General features: G+C 39.1%; 1 protein-coding gene across 6 annotated transcripts in view; it reads left to right on the forward strand.

Annotated features, from left to right (window-relative positions):
* Positions 1–15,439, forward strand: part of LOC139982065 (uncharacterized) — a 76,815-nt gene that overhangs the window by 29,924 nt on the left and 31,452 nt on the right. For all 6 annotated transcript variants that reach the window (XM_071994578.1, XM_071994577.1, XM_071994580.1 and 3 more), the window contains 16 exons: positions 462–570; positions 758–951; positions 1,900–1,966; positions 2,118–2,336; positions 2,974–3,063; positions 3,794–3,966; positions 4,543–4,640; positions 6,407–6,641; positions 7,640–7,783; positions 8,254–8,423; positions 9,595–9,764; positions 9,915–10,132; positions 11,592–11,732; positions 12,500–12,687; positions 13,080–13,233; positions 13,878–14,041. In XM_071994578.1, the coding sequence (XP_071850679.1) occupies positions 462–570; positions 758–951; positions 1,900–1,966; positions 2,118–2,336; positions 2,974–3,063; positions 3,794–3,966; positions 4,543–4,640; positions 6,407–6,641; positions 7,640–7,783; positions 8,254–8,423; positions 9,595–9,764; positions 9,915–10,132; positions 11,592–11,732; positions 12,500–12,687; positions 13,080–13,233; positions 13,878–14,041 (2,534 nt within the window). The remainder of the gene's footprint in view (positions 1–461; positions 571–757; positions 952–1,899; positions 1,967–2,117; positions 2,337–2,973; positions 3,064–3,793; positions 3,967–4,542; positions 4,641–6,406; positions 6,642–7,639; positions 7,784–8,253; positions 8,424–9,594; positions 9,765–9,914; positions 10,133–11,591; positions 11,733–12,499; positions 12,688–13,079; positions 13,234–13,877; positions 14,042–15,439) is intronic.

The following is a 15,439-nucleotide window of genomic DNA, read 5'->3' on the forward strand; positions in this document are numbered from 1 at the left end:
TTTGTTCCACAGATTAGGAGCAGTGTGACAGGGGTCGTAGAAAAGGTTCTTGGAAAAAGTGAAATAGAAAAAAAAAATCATACCTTGAAATAATTTATTTGAACCAAACAGACTTTGAAATCCACAAATTAAGTTGAGAAACTACCTTGAATAAATCTAAGGTGACTTTAAATTGCCTGAAAATCTGTCAGATGAAGTCTATTTAAATCTGATGAATTGATCATTTTATTTTCATTTTGTTTTGTAAATATTACAGACTTATGGATGATATGGATGATTCCTTATTTACAACAATTAAGACCTTTCACAATTCGTTCTGAGGCAGATCATATTAAGAAATATAGTAGGAGACATTTAAATTTGCCTTTCGGGATATTTTGTCGTTAATTTCAGCAGATATTTATAATGGTATTGCTTTGTATGAGTTACTAAAATGTGTTTGTAATAAATGATTCCTACAGCTCCACCGGTGGTTAATACATCTGCCCCTGCTTCTTTGCAAGTAGCGTTGTCATGGGAACCACCCTCACAGCTCTATCCAGATGATCTCGTAGGCCAGGCAGACGACTGGTAAGGAACCAACTTTAATTTGAACTTGAAATTACTATATTAATCTAGGATTCCCCCAATGGCTTAAAGAAAGAAACATTCGTTGAAAAAGTGTGGATGAGCATTTTGGGATGTTTGATCAGTTTCTTGAGAGGTTTGAGAACAAGTTTGGAATGTTGTGACTAGTAGACCTCTAATTCATCCACAGGTTGTATTACGTTAACTGCACCACTGGGTCATCCTCTGACCTCTCAGCAGTCACCAACCAGTCGGTTTATCTCTTCCAAGCGGGGGATGGCGTCGAGTATGGTACAGAGTACGGCTGTACCATTCAGCTGCACGCCAGCAACCACACCAGCATCGAGACGGTACCTGCTTATGTGACGACAATAGAAGCACCAGGTATGTTGATGTTGATTCGTCCAACCTCCAATGTAAAGCAATTTAGATGGCTTGTGGCATGTCGAGTAAGGAAGCAACTAAAATCACAAATTAAGAACCTGTTCAGACATCCAAGCATTGATTATGTGATGATGATAGAAGCACCAGGTATGTTGATGTTGATTTGGAAAGGATTTGAAAATACATACTTAACAGGCTCGTTGGCCAAATTCTCTTTTTGGGAGGGACATAAGTTACTGTATTTGTTGACAAATGTCACAAAGAATGGGTCAACATATGGCTAGGGTGAGAGGTAGGGCTTTAGGGTTGGTGTTTTAGGGCTGGTGGTAGGGATCAGGGTGGGTTTTTAGGGCAAGTGGTGGGATTAGGGGTTTGGCATTAGGGCTGCAAAGAAGGGGTATCAGGGCTAATTGTATTGGGATTCGATTTTGGTTTAGGTTGGTGGTATTAAGGATGGCATGTTATTGGTGAGGTTGTAGTGGCTGGGGTGGAAATAGGGAGTGGGGTGGTGGTTGGGATGGTGGTGGTGGTGATCAAGGGTGGCCAGGGTTTATAGAGCAGGTGACAGGGATTAGGCATGGAGTAAAAGGGCTAGTGGAGGCGATTACAAGTAGGGTTATAAAGGCTGGTAGCTTAGTGAGGTTTAGGTCTGAGGGGGGTTCTTAGGGGTGTGAATTCGGGTAAAGTTGTTACTTCTACAGGTCTTAAGTTTGATGAATGATCAAATATTCTATATTATCATCCTGTATCACAGAATGAAGTAGTTTTCCCTCAATTAAACAATTACCTCAAGATCATGTTTCCAGGACCCATGCAGAACCCCCTCCTAACCCCCCCCCCCTGTATCCTCAACCCTCCCTCTGTAGGATGTAAGTATCTACTGCCCTTTAGTTATTCTGTGTTAACATATTTAAAATAAGTTCTTGGTGATTTATTTGACATCCACAGCCCCAGTATCCAATACTACTTTGGTGGACCTGGATCTATCCATTGTTTTTGCATACTATGATTTCAGGTAAGACCAAAGTTGTCATATTTTATTAGTTTTAAAAAGATACATTTTTTAATATTCCTATGTAAATTTAAGTGTTCTGTGGCATGGATGACAATTATGATTAATTTGTTATCTGGATAAATTAATAATGATTATTTATAATTGTATCTAGTCTGACAGATACAGATTTCAATTCGCTGACCAAGACAAAGTACGACAGTCCAACTTACATCCCGAGCCCCTACGGCAGCTGGCTGGCCATCTCCAACAATCCAACAGCAGATTCATTCTCTCATTGGTTCAGAGATAATCCAAGCGTTAATTATGCGTTTGAGTTCACAGTAACTGCAGAGTGGGATAACACATCCTCGGTAGACCAACCAATAAACAGGTATATATATATATATATATATATATATATATATATATATATCGTTTTACCTTGTACGTTCAGTTGCATGCTGGGATAAATTCCTTTATGCATATAAGAATGTGATAAAATGAGAGCTACTCGTGAGTTAATTTTTGTGTGTACTCAGAGACTAATTAGTAACCTAAACAACTTGAATAGACAATACAGAATGCAAGACAGTTTTGTTATGTGATTTAGTCATTAACAGGAATTTCAGAATGGGATAATACATATTCTCAAGCTCAGTCAGTATAAGTATACGTCTGTACTTTTGTATGTTAGGCTATACTGTTAGGCTTTTCTTTTGCATGTTAGGCTATATGATGAAGGATGACATAAGTAATGGGATAATACATCTTAACAAGCTTTGTCAGTATAAGTATAGGTCTCTAATTTTGTATGATGGGCTATACTGTGAAACTTTTCTTTTGCATGTTAGGCTATATGATGAAGGAAGACATAAGTAATGGGATAATACATTTTCTCAAGCTCAGTCAGTATAAGTATAGGTCTCTACTTTTGTATGTTAGGCTATGATGAAGGAAGACATAAGTAATGTCTTCTTGTGATAATTTCATCAATATGATATTACCTTTCTTCTCTTTTACTTCGACAGATTTTATTCATCCTCATACTTTCCTTTGGATGGTCTTGGATTCATGTCAGAAGGTCAAAAGGACTGCTCTGGGGTCCTCCATAATCTGGGGTAAAGTGGAATGTTGGTCTTGAATAAAACTTGTCATATTGTCACTTTTGTTTTCTGGTTGTCCTTGCTTTGTTGTCATTTTCTTGTTGTTATTGTTATTATGTTATTGTTGCTTTCATGTTAGCTATACAGTTGCTATTGCATTTGTTATCTTTATCAGTATAATTATTTGCAGTATCAATATTTCTACTATTATCTTTGTAAGTGTCATCAATATTATTTTATAACAACAGTGTCAGTCACTTTGTGTTAGTATCATTATCATCGTTTGTGTCAACATCTCACAAACGACCAATTGTAATAAAGATACTGATAATGAAAGTGTTAGTGATAGTGTTAGTGATAGTGTTAGTGATAGTGTTAGTGATAGTGATAGTGATAGTGTTAGTGATAGTGACAGTGATAGTGTTAGTGATAGTGTTAGTGATAGTGTTAGTGATAATGATAGTGATAGGAATAGTGATCATCATAATCATATATATTAATGATGATGTATTTATAAAGAGCAACAATTCCATGAAACATGATCAAAGGTGATATTACATAATAGAAACCACTAAATATTAAAAACTATATAAAATGACAAAACCTTCTTCCTTTCATATTAATTTAATAGTATTTGTCAGTTGAAATGTGAGTATGTAAAATGTGATCTACTTTATAATCATGAGTGATATAAAATGGTTTATAACTGCAGCATGCATTGTTACCTTTCCAATGTTTCCAACAGCTTCACAAGTGCTCTAAGAACGGCCATCAGAATGAATGGTACAGAACAGATAACTCTTGGTGGCGGGGAAGAAATTTGGTTTTATGTGAACCAGATTCTGCTGTTGCAAGTCCATGGTGTTTCTAACGGTGGTGCTGCACCATGCAAGACCATCAGTTTATCGAATGGTGTTGGTAAGCTGGATGATAATGTACATGAGATCTTCTAATTATTAATTAAGGAGAAGCCAACTAGAAGAAACAGCTGATTTTTAGCATGAGGTTGTTTTGTTTCTAGTCAAGTTTTAAAGTGACCTACTCTACCCGACCCCACCCCACTCCTTCTGTTCCCCTCCCAACCAATGGCAATCAAACCCCCCCCCCTTCCCATGCCTTAGTTACTTTACACACTCAGAAATATGCAGTGATGCATTGACATACTTTAGATATTTACAAAATTAAAAATTGATCAGCGAAAGATTGATAAAATTTTGTTCGTGCTAAATTAAAAAATCTACTTTTTCCAACTTGAATCTGAGCCTGCATGTAGTCATGTCCTAGGTATCATGAGATAACAGGGCCACCGTGTCCAAATTTACATGATACCTTGACTTAAGATCAGTTAGTTGTTCGGTGGTTTTTAAACGATCTCGCGACCCAATTGAATACATCCTGTGCAAGCCGAGCACCGGGTCGTGATCCATAGGTTGCAGGGCTGTCGATCTAGAATTCCTCCAGTGTAAAATTTGTCTTTTATTCTCATATCAATAGGTGGTGGCTACATGGTTCCCGAAAGTGGTACCATCGTAAATGGCGAATGTGTCATCACCAATACGCTACCATCTCAACAGGTTTATGCTAATTTCTATGTGAGATATTTCCAGGCTTCCTTTGTTGTTATAACTTGAAATCTGTAAAACTTTTTCATGATTTATTATAACTTCTATAGTTTGCGGTGTGATAGCTTTTGGTTTTGCCAACAGTTCTCTGGGTTTTCTTACTTTCAGTGTTGTTTGACCGAAATAGAAAGAGACGCAATTGATAGTTTGAAATTGTATGTATGTATATTAGATCCTCCTGCAAGCAGGAACTTGCGAAGAAGCCTCATTGGCTTATCAAAGCCGCAAGCTGACCGAAGTCAGTCTCTTAGATTCATATTTAACGTCCATGATTATGAATTGTCAACAACTCTGTAACTGGACGACATACATTAATCTTGGAGTGACTCGAACTTGGGACCTTATGATTGAAAGGCACCGGTGTTAACCACTGAGCTAACACTCCTGCATTGCTTCGTTGCATTGCTTTGCTTTGCCTGCATTGCTTCATTCAGTCATATTTTATATATAACATGTTATATGATAATGTGTTCAGTAATAAAGGCACAAAGTGACTGCCAGCTAACAGTGGCCTATTGACCTTCTCATTCTCAAGTGATACATAACCTTACAGTATCGTGAAAAATGAGGTACTGTCGCATTCCGGACATCGGCAATTTTGCAGAGAGATTAAAAAACTTTGGTGAAATAGGACCTTATCAAGCAAGGATGACTGCCCAGACTTTATTTGCAAATGTTGAGGTGCAAGGAAGTACCATTTCATTCCTTCACTTTTGTGTAATGGTAATAAATTTGGAGACAGTAGTTGGAGGAAATATCAATAGAAAACTTTACCCATACCTATTTCCTCATATTTCTTTCATTAGTGTCATATTGCATCATGGACCTCTACGACTTTTTTATGTTTTCCATGATAAAAATATTTATTTTATGTCAAAACTGTTGGTATGAATATCCTGGTTGATATCAGATAAAGGTAAGGAACTGTTTGTACTGTCAGTACGAGTGCTCTGAAGCATGATATGAGAGGACAGTATAGAGTGGTATTAGCAATAGAATCAGGTAAATGTTAGGAACTGTTTGTACTGTCAGTATGAGTGCTTTAAAGCATGATATGTGAGGACAGTATAGAGTGGTATTAGCATTTGGATCAGATAATGGATTAGGAACTATTTGTACTGTCAGTATGAGTGCTTTGAAGCATGATATGTGAGGAAAGTATAGAGTGGTATTTAGCATTAGAATCAGGTAAATGTTAGGAACTGTTTGTACTGTCAGTATGAGTGCTTTCAAGTATGATATGTGAGGACAGTATAGAGTGGTTTTAGCATTTGAATCAGATAATGGATTAGGAACTATTTGTACTGTCAGTATGAGTGCTTTCAAGCATGATATGTGAGGACAGTATAGAGTGGTAGTAGCATTAGAATCAGATAAAGTTAGGAACTGCTTGTACTGTCAGTACGAGTGCTTTAAAGCATGATATGAGAGGACAGTATAGAGTGGTTTTAGCATTTGAATCAAATAAAGGTTAGGAACTGTTCATACTGTCAGTACGAGTGCTTTGAAGCATGAAATGAGAGCACAGTATAGAGTGGTATTAGCATTAGAATCAGATAAAGTTAGGAACTGTTTGTACTGTCAGTATGAGTGCTTTAAAGCATGATATGAGTGGACAGTATAGAGTGGTATGAAGGATAGCAAATTGTCCCAACAGGCTGTTTATAATACTGTCTTCATGAATACTCGAACTCATTGAATCACCCTCTTTAACGTTGCTATAACTTCTCCAACAGCTTGGCGACTCGTACAGGTTTGACGTTTTCCACACAGAGAGGGAGCCCTGCTCTTCCGAGTTCCTTTTTGAGATCCAGGGGACTGAATTTATCTCATCCAATGATCCTGAGACACCACCTGTGGACTATTCTGTCCATATATCTGAGGGACTTCACATCCACGGTGTCATTGAGACTGTCTGGATAGCCGATGCCTTCTCAACGGGTCCCACGTATAATGTCACCATAACCAGCGGTGAGAGGTTTGAGACACATAGTGAGATAGACAGATAGTTAGATGGCCACAAAGGTAGATAGACACATAGTTAGATGGACACATAGTTAGATAGATACAGTAGTTAGATTCCCACAAAGGTAGATAGACACATAGTTAGATGGACACATAGTTAGATGGCCACAGAGGTAGATAGACACATAGTTAGATAGACACATAGTTAGATAGATAGTTAGATGGCCACAAAGGTAGATAGTTAGATAAACACATTGTTATATAGGTACATTTAGATAGACATATAGTTAGATAGACACATATAGTTAGATAGCCACAAATTTAGATAGACACATAGATGTCCACAAAGTTAGATAGACACATAGTTCGATAGAAACATAGTTAGATAGCCACACAGTTAGATGTCCACAAAGTTAGATAGACATATAGGTAGATGTCCACAAAGTTAGATAGACACATTGTTATATAGGTACATACTTAATAGACACATACTTAGATAGACACATAGTTAGATAGACACATAGGTTGATGGACACATAGTTAGATGTCCACAAAGTTAGATAGACACATTGTTATATAGGTACATACTTAGATAGACACATAGTTAGACACATCACTAGATAGAATTATAGTTTGATAGACATATGGTTAGATAAACACTTAGTTCAATAGACACATAGTTAATTAGACACAACGCTAGATAGACAAATAGTTAGATATATATATATAGTTGGATAGACATATGGTTAGATAGACACATAGTTAACTAGACATATGGTTAGATAGACACATATTTAAATAGACATAACTAGACACATACTCAGAAAGAAGCACACTTAGATAGACAAATGTACATGAGCATTTCAGCAGAAACAGTTTCCAAATGTACATTCTTTTAAGGTATTTATTTTTGCAATGGAAAGTCGATCCCATACATGAAGTGTTTCTCAACATTATAATAAGTCTGGTAAAGTCCTCTCTTCTCCCTTTTCTTGTTCCGATAGGAAACGAAGCCAGGCATTTTACCATCAAGAATGATACCACAGCCAATCGGGATGCGGGACAGGCCGCTACCACAGAAGAGCCCAGTCCTACCCATAACATCAACGGCACAGATTTCATCATATGTGAAACTGATACTCCACTCAGTAGGTTAACCCTGGTGGATTTATTCCTGGTTTATAAGTCTAGTTTTGTCTGTTAATTTCTGACATTTATAAGGATTTCCTTCAGTAGCAGATATAGATCCAACCCCCCCCCCCCCCCTCCATCCTTGCCCACTTCCTTTGTACATCATTTGGATAACATGTTTTGAAGCTTTGAAAATTAATAATTTGTCAGCAAAGCCTTGGTCAACTTTGACTAAGAGTAGATTTAGAAGTTCTTCAATCTTTAAGAAGGAATGTTTTTTCTGAGAATTGAGTAAGAAACAAATTCACATACTTTCCTATTAACAACAAACAGACACTACTTATTCTGACAGGATGGCTTATGGTTTGCCGGTACTTGTAATGGAATGCATAGCTGTACTATGATTAGTTTACAGTTGGATATTTTAGAAATATGAAAATCATATAAAACAAATAGAAAAGAGTGAGTTTCTTTGTTCCCTCTACAGTTTATGAAACCGTTACTCCCGGCACAGAAGAATTTAGCGTCAACACCGATACAGTTCTAGTGACTTTAGATTCGGAGGTGGATTATGAGGTGAACGCCGTTTACCTGTTGAAGTTAGCGGTAGTAGACAGCAACGCTTCACCTCCCATGAGTGGTGTTCTCACCGTGCAGGTGAGTTTGTTAGACAAGATTAGGATGTGATGTAGGTTAATCATCACACTGACACTGACAAGAATAATTATATACAGCTATTGATAAGAGCATCGAATGACAGCAATGATTCACCTCCAATGAGTGGTGTTCTCACGGTGCTGGTTAGTTTGTTGGAGCAGATTAGGATGTGATGCAGGTTTATAATTACACTGACACTGACAAGAATAATTATATACAGCCATTGATAAGAGCATCGAATGACAACAGTGATTCACCTCCCAAGAGCGGTGTTCTCACGGTGCTGGTTAGTTTGTTGGAGCAGATTAGGATGTGATGCAGGTTTATAATTACACTGACACTGACAAGAATAATTATATACAGCCATTGATAAGAGCATCGAATGACAACAATGATTCACCTCCCATGAGCGGTGTTCTCATGGTGCAGGTGAGTTTGTTAGACAAGATTAGGATGTGATGTAGAAAGGTTTATCTTTACACTGACACTGACAAGAATAATTATATACAGCCATTGATAAATGACAACAATGATTCATCTCCCGTGAGTGGTGTGCTTATGGTGCAGGTGAGTTTGTTGGAGCAGATTTAATATCAAATGTATGTAGGACTATCATTACACTGACAAAATTATTCAATGCAGCTATTCATAAGAGCATAAGAGGATAAGAGCGTAAGTGTCTGACACCAACGCTTCACCTCCAATGAGTGGTGCTCTCACGGTGCAGGTGAGTTTGTTGGAGCAGATTAAGATGCGATGCAGTTAGGTTTATGATAGCACTGACAGACACCTTAAATGAGCATATTGACAAGAATAATTCAGTGCTTTATAGGGGCATAAGAGGATAAGAGCATAATTGTCTGACAGCAATTCTTCAATTTCAATGGTGTTCTCATAGTGTAAGTTACTCAGAGCAGATTATTAGTTACATATACAGTTGGGTATTTATTTGCATTAACCTCTGCTAAAATTGATTTTCACAGAGACCAGAATAATGAATAAATTCTCATGATTTGTAAAGGTTTTCATGAAGTTACTGATATGAAAGTTCCCTTCTCCATGGGTCATTACAAAGGTCGGATACAGGCAGACAAAAGAAGTGAATATCTCATGATTACTTTTGACCAGAAGTATTAATTCTGAAATACTCTCATTTTTATCATAATTTCAGATCTATGTCGATGACATCAACGACCACTGCCCCATTATGCCAAATACGACCCTTGACCTATTCCCACTTCCTGTCTTGAGACAGACCCCGATCGCCAACCTGACGGCAAGCGACCTCGACAACGGATTGAACGGAGAAATCTCATACCACTCTTCCATCCCGACAATAGTGTAAGTGAAATTAGTATTTCTATCTATTTGTATCATTGACACAAACTGTCTTTGTCTTTATTCACAATTCATTCAACGTTATTTATTCAGTGTAAGAGACTGCTTGGATATTTGGACTCAATCAGTTTATGGTCTCTTGTCTTCCTGCAGACAAATTGGAAATTCGTCCAATTATCTGTTAGAGATCACAGTGGCGGCCTTGGACGGAGGCACGCCGACCAGAGGTGATGTGGCCTACATCAACGTCACTATCACGGATACCTGTGTGTTTGATGCTCAGTCGGAAATACTGGAACAAGACCTATACATGGGATACGAGGATGGCGGGCTTTACTTAAGAGTACCAAAATATTATCTATATGAGTACAGTAAGTCACAGAGTATTCTAAATAATAGGTGGGGCAGGGTGGGGGGGAGGGTAGGGGACGGGGAATCTGAAATACTAGAGCAAGACTTATACATGGGATATGAGGATGGAGGGCTTTACTTACGAGTACCAAAATATTATCTATATGAGTACAGTAAGTACCAGAGTAAACTAAATGATATGGAGGATGGGGAGGGCATGGGGTAGGGGAGGGGTAGGGGATGGTGGAATCTGAAATACTAGAACAAGACTTATACATGGGATATGAGGATGGAGGGCTTTACTTACGAGTACCAAAATATTATCTATATGAGTACAGTAAGTCTCAGAGTATTCTAAATGATAGGTGGGGCAGGGTGGGGGGGGAGGGTAGGGGACAGGGAATCTGAAATTCTAGAACAAGATTTATACATGGGATATGAGGATGGAGGGCTTTACTTACGAGTACCAAAATATTATCTATATGAGTACAGTAAGTCTCAGAGTATTCTAAATGATAGGTGGGGCAGGGTGGGGGGGGGGGGGAGGGTAGGGGACGGGGAATCTGAAATACTAGAACAAGACACTTATACATGGGATACGAGGATGGAGGGTTTTACTTACGAGTACCAAAATATTATCTGTATGAGTACAGTAAGTCATAGAGTATTCTAAATGATAGGTGGGGGGAGTGGGGCAGTGGGGGCAGGGGTAGGTGGAGTGGGAGCAAAAAAGTGAGGGAAAGGGAAACATATTTTGCAAGCATGATGTATTGGTTAGGTCAAAAGTATTAGAAGCCTCATGAAGATCCTCATAAGCATTAGTCAGACAGATTGGAGGGTTCTTAAGTAACCAAGTCAGCCATGACCTCAACTTAATTGTCCTTCAACAATTGACATTCTCCAGATCTATTGTTAGTAATTTGATGAGCTGCCACATTCTGAAAATTCCCTGGGCAGCGTGTAGTAGGTATATTTAATACGCTTGTGTTACATCCGTGATATTGTATGCAAATAAGGAATGGTTCTCCCTCCCCACACACCCCCACCCCGTCCCAACATTGATTAAGAACCAACATTTGGCTGTGTGGTGTGAGAGATGATCACTTTTGTTCACACCTTACCTCGGCGATGTTCGAACTGATCATTGTCTGGACGGCAACTCTGTGTCATAACGAGAACACCAACGACTCCATCTAAATATATACACAGTGTTGTTACCATACTCCGTGGTAATGTGAGAACATCATGAGCTGTTCTTAACATTTCCCCAACAGATAACATTTTCCAACAAATAACATTTTCCCAACAAAATAGATACTTATTTGCCATGGTGCGTCGGTTCGCATCAGCAGCCGCCTCGGTAGTACTGCAGTTAGCGTTAAGACCAAATCACAGGTTAACGCCGATCACATAAGAACAGCCGTTACTGAGGCACTGAAAATATACCATTTATTCCCTCTTCCTGTTTTTATTTTAAAGATTGTAAAGATTCTCTTGGGATGGAGTCCGGTGTGATTCAAGATGACCAGATATCTGCTTCATCCTCTCACAACTATCTGTATCAATCAGAGAGAGGCAGGCTAATGATAGAAGCAGACCCAGAAATACCAGCAGGATCCGGTAGGACTTACTCTCTTCTTTATGACATCATCAAGGCCGTTTGGTTGTCATGGAGATATTGTTGGTGAATTGAATAGGAAAGGCTTATTCCATGAAAGTCAACCACATGTAGAACAATCAATGTCATTTTAATTCCAATCTAATAGTCAAGTTAACTATTATGTAACAGTTGACTTAATAGTGAATTAAATAAAATAAAAGTTTTTGTTCCAAATTTGAATGATACAGAAAATCAAAATAAAACAAAACTGTTAGCAAACTGCTAATCCACTAAAGAGCCTGTGTAAGAGAATGGGTAAAAAGTAAGTTGTTCTGCGTTTCGATCCTAGCATGATCTTCTTCAGAGGCACATTTTGATACAGAAAATGAATTCTAACCAGTTTAACAGGATGAAGTTTACAGCAGATACAACTAATTTAATATTTTGACAGGCAAGAAGCAATACTATTGAGTGCATATCTAACATACAATGCTATACAAAAACATAGCCTAGTGTTAACTTAAATGAACTGGAACCTTAAATTCTTATTAAGACGTAGTAAGTTTCGCTTCTTAGATTTATCTATTTGGCAAAGCCAATTTAAGCTTCCATTTGTGTGGATATTGAGGGCTCGAGGGACTTAATGACCCATGCAAGGCCACAGAAATAATTATCAGTATAAACAACAACACTTTGCATAGAGGTATATCCAACATGCCCAACTTTGACGTATGCGAACTTATGCTAATTTATTCTAATTTTGCGCTTAATTATTTCTATCCTGCAGGATGGATAGCTGGGACTTCAGATAGCAACCAGTGGTTTCAGGTAGACATGGAGGAGGTCACCGTGTTTGGAGGGGTCGTGACACAAGGGTCAGCCGACGAGCCTTATTGGGTGGAGACCTACAAAGTGGCTTACTCAAATGATTCATCGACATGGACTTACATCAAAGATGAGGATGGCTCGGATAGGGTAAGATACATCTTGTCCATCGATTTAGTGAATAGCAACCAGTTTGCAGCAGAAGACACAATGTGTTTGAGTTCATCCTATAATGTATTTTCCATTTTCTAATTGTGGTACCTCCTTTTAGGATCAAACTTTAGGCCGGTTAACCTAACCCGTTCCTCAACAGCTTGATCAGGGAATAATTCAAGTCAGCAGAAATAAATAGCATTATGCAAATCAATCCTCGGTTCAGTCAGCACATAAAATGTATCTCAAATTCTGTTTTGCAGAAAATACCTACTTCACAGATGATTCACGAACATGTCATGTTGCCTCAAAACTAGCGATTAAACCCAGATAAATTTGCCCCCCTTTTTACCATCTTTCTCTAATATTTTGATGATGTTCTTCTGAAGGTGTTCACAGGTAACTCTAACCAGAACTCTCGTCAGTGGAGGGCATTCGATGACGTCTATGCGAGGTATATCAGGATACTTCCTCAGAGCTGGAATGGAGAAATAGCTCTGAGAGTGGAAGTATTAGGCTGCACCCCGGAGAGAAGGCTCAGACGTAAGCACACAACCACATGAAAATGATATGTTTGGAATGGGTGAAGAGGGCCATTGGAAGATGGGTATCGGCATAGGGGCATGAGAAGATGGGCATGAAAATATGGGCATGGGAAGATGGGCATGGGAAGATGGGCATGCAAGGAGGGGCATGAGAATATTGGTATAGGAACAGGGGCATGGCAATAGGGGTATGGGAAGATTGGCATGGGAAGATGTGCATGCAAGGAGAGGCATGAGAAGATGGGTATAGGAACAGGGGCATGGCAATAGGGGTATGGGAAGATTGGCATGGGAAGATGGGCATGCAAGGAGGGGCATGAGAAGATGGGTATAGGAACAGGGGCATGGCAATAGGGGTATGGGAAGATTGGCATGGGAAGATGGGCATGCAAGGAGGGGCATGAGAAGATGAGTATAGGAATAGGGGCATGGAAATAGGGGTATGGGAAGATGGGCATGGGAAGATGGGCATCGAAAGAAGGGGGCATGGGAAGAGGGGAAATCAGGAAAAATAAATCTGGCCCAAGCCCTCTGTCTATGCAGGTAGAACGGAACAAATGTCTCTCTTTGGACACGCATGCTGTCATTCTAATCGTTAGCCTACCGTTCATTAGCTAATTACCATTCACATTCTACAAACAGATCTGTCATCCTGCGAGAGGTGCCTGACGACTTTCTACTGTATCGGAGACGGGCTTCAGAGGACCTGCGGGAGATGCGAGGATGACCCTGACAACTGTGACCGATCACCCACTGAGCATTCCTTCGGCCATGCATCGGAATGCTCTCTGTGTCCAGATGGATGGGTGAGTCTTCAGAACTTCAGGAAACGAGTTTCCTTGCTGGTTCAATCTATTCAATCTAAGAGGGTCTTAAAAGTATGTATAATGTAATATTATGACAAGCCCGGCTCCTCCGATTGTAATACTATATCGGGACTCGCGATAGAAAGGTACTGGGATATCTTGATGCCGTATTTTATGCTTCTTCAGGAGACGTCTCGAACGGAAGATAGAAGAAAACAATGAGTTCTCAGAGAAACAAGTTGACAAGATCGGATTTGATTAGTGAATTAGCGATTCTCTTCTCTGATAAAATTACAATGATTTGACTCCGTCAATTACGTACTCCAAGGAGTGACCAAGTGACGAACCATGCCGCCTTTTATAGATTACTCTACCGAAAATCCCTCTGCGCATAGTCAGAAGGCAGCCAATAACCTGCTCATCCTGCATTAGCTAATGATATAAAAATAAGTGTGTTGGCACTGATCTGCCTTGATTGGTTGGGAGTTTGGAAGTCCACCCCTTTTCTATGGAAACTTCCATACCACGTGAGAAGAACCTTATCGAATGTTCCACAGACACATCAAATCTATTTTGGGAAAAGGCCCTGTAACATGATTCAATAAGATAGTTAAAACTTCTCGTGGGAAAACTGAATCCTCGACCTAGATAAATATGTAAAGGGCCTGTACGGTCTCTCGATGGAGTTTTTCGGGAACATCAAAGAGGCAGTATTACTATTTCATAACAAGTTTCCCTAAATTCAGAACATTTTGATATTCCCACAGCTATATAGTAACTTTTTTCCCCTCATTTTCGTGCTTTCTACAACATTTTAGGGTACAATCTGACATCATTTAGTTATTTACCAACAATCACAACAATTTTGCAGAAATTATTGCCACAAGTTTTATCAATTTCACAACGAATTCCAGATCCATTGTTTTTAATTATATAGTGATGGTTGAAAATAAGAATAATTCACTTTGGGGGTAAATGAAATGTACTGCGTATGACTAATTACAGTTTTAAAATAAATGCAATGACAACATGTGTATGAAAGTAAACAGGATTGGTTTTTCACTGGTGCTGTGTCTGAGTGGATAAAGGCAGTGGCATTCTAAGCAATTAATGCGGTTAAGCAATCGGGAGGTTCATGGTTCGATACCCGGCCAGGTCATACTAAGGTGGGTTTCTCATCCAAGAGCAATCTATGGTTTTCCCATCTGAAATGCAGTGGCGGAGCGTCCATACAGTCAAGGGGGGGCGAATGCCCCCCCTGACGGACTCAAGTGGACTGCTGGCGCCCTTTTCAGCTTTTTATCACTTTTTTCTTATTCGCGATTATTGACTTTTTTATTGCGTTCTCATCAACCTATTGACATTTGTCACATTTTGTTGGCGGTGACACCTATTTAT

The sequence above is a fragment of the Apostichopus japonicus genome, chromosome 16 (genome assembly GCF_037975245.1).
Source record: "Apostichopus japonicus isolate 1M-3 chromosome 16, ASM3797524v1, whole genome shotgun sequence".
In the NCBI taxonomy this organism is placed as follows: domain Eukaryota; kingdom Metazoa; phylum Echinodermata; class Holothuroidea; order Aspidochirotida; family Stichopodidae; genus Apostichopus; species Apostichopus japonicus.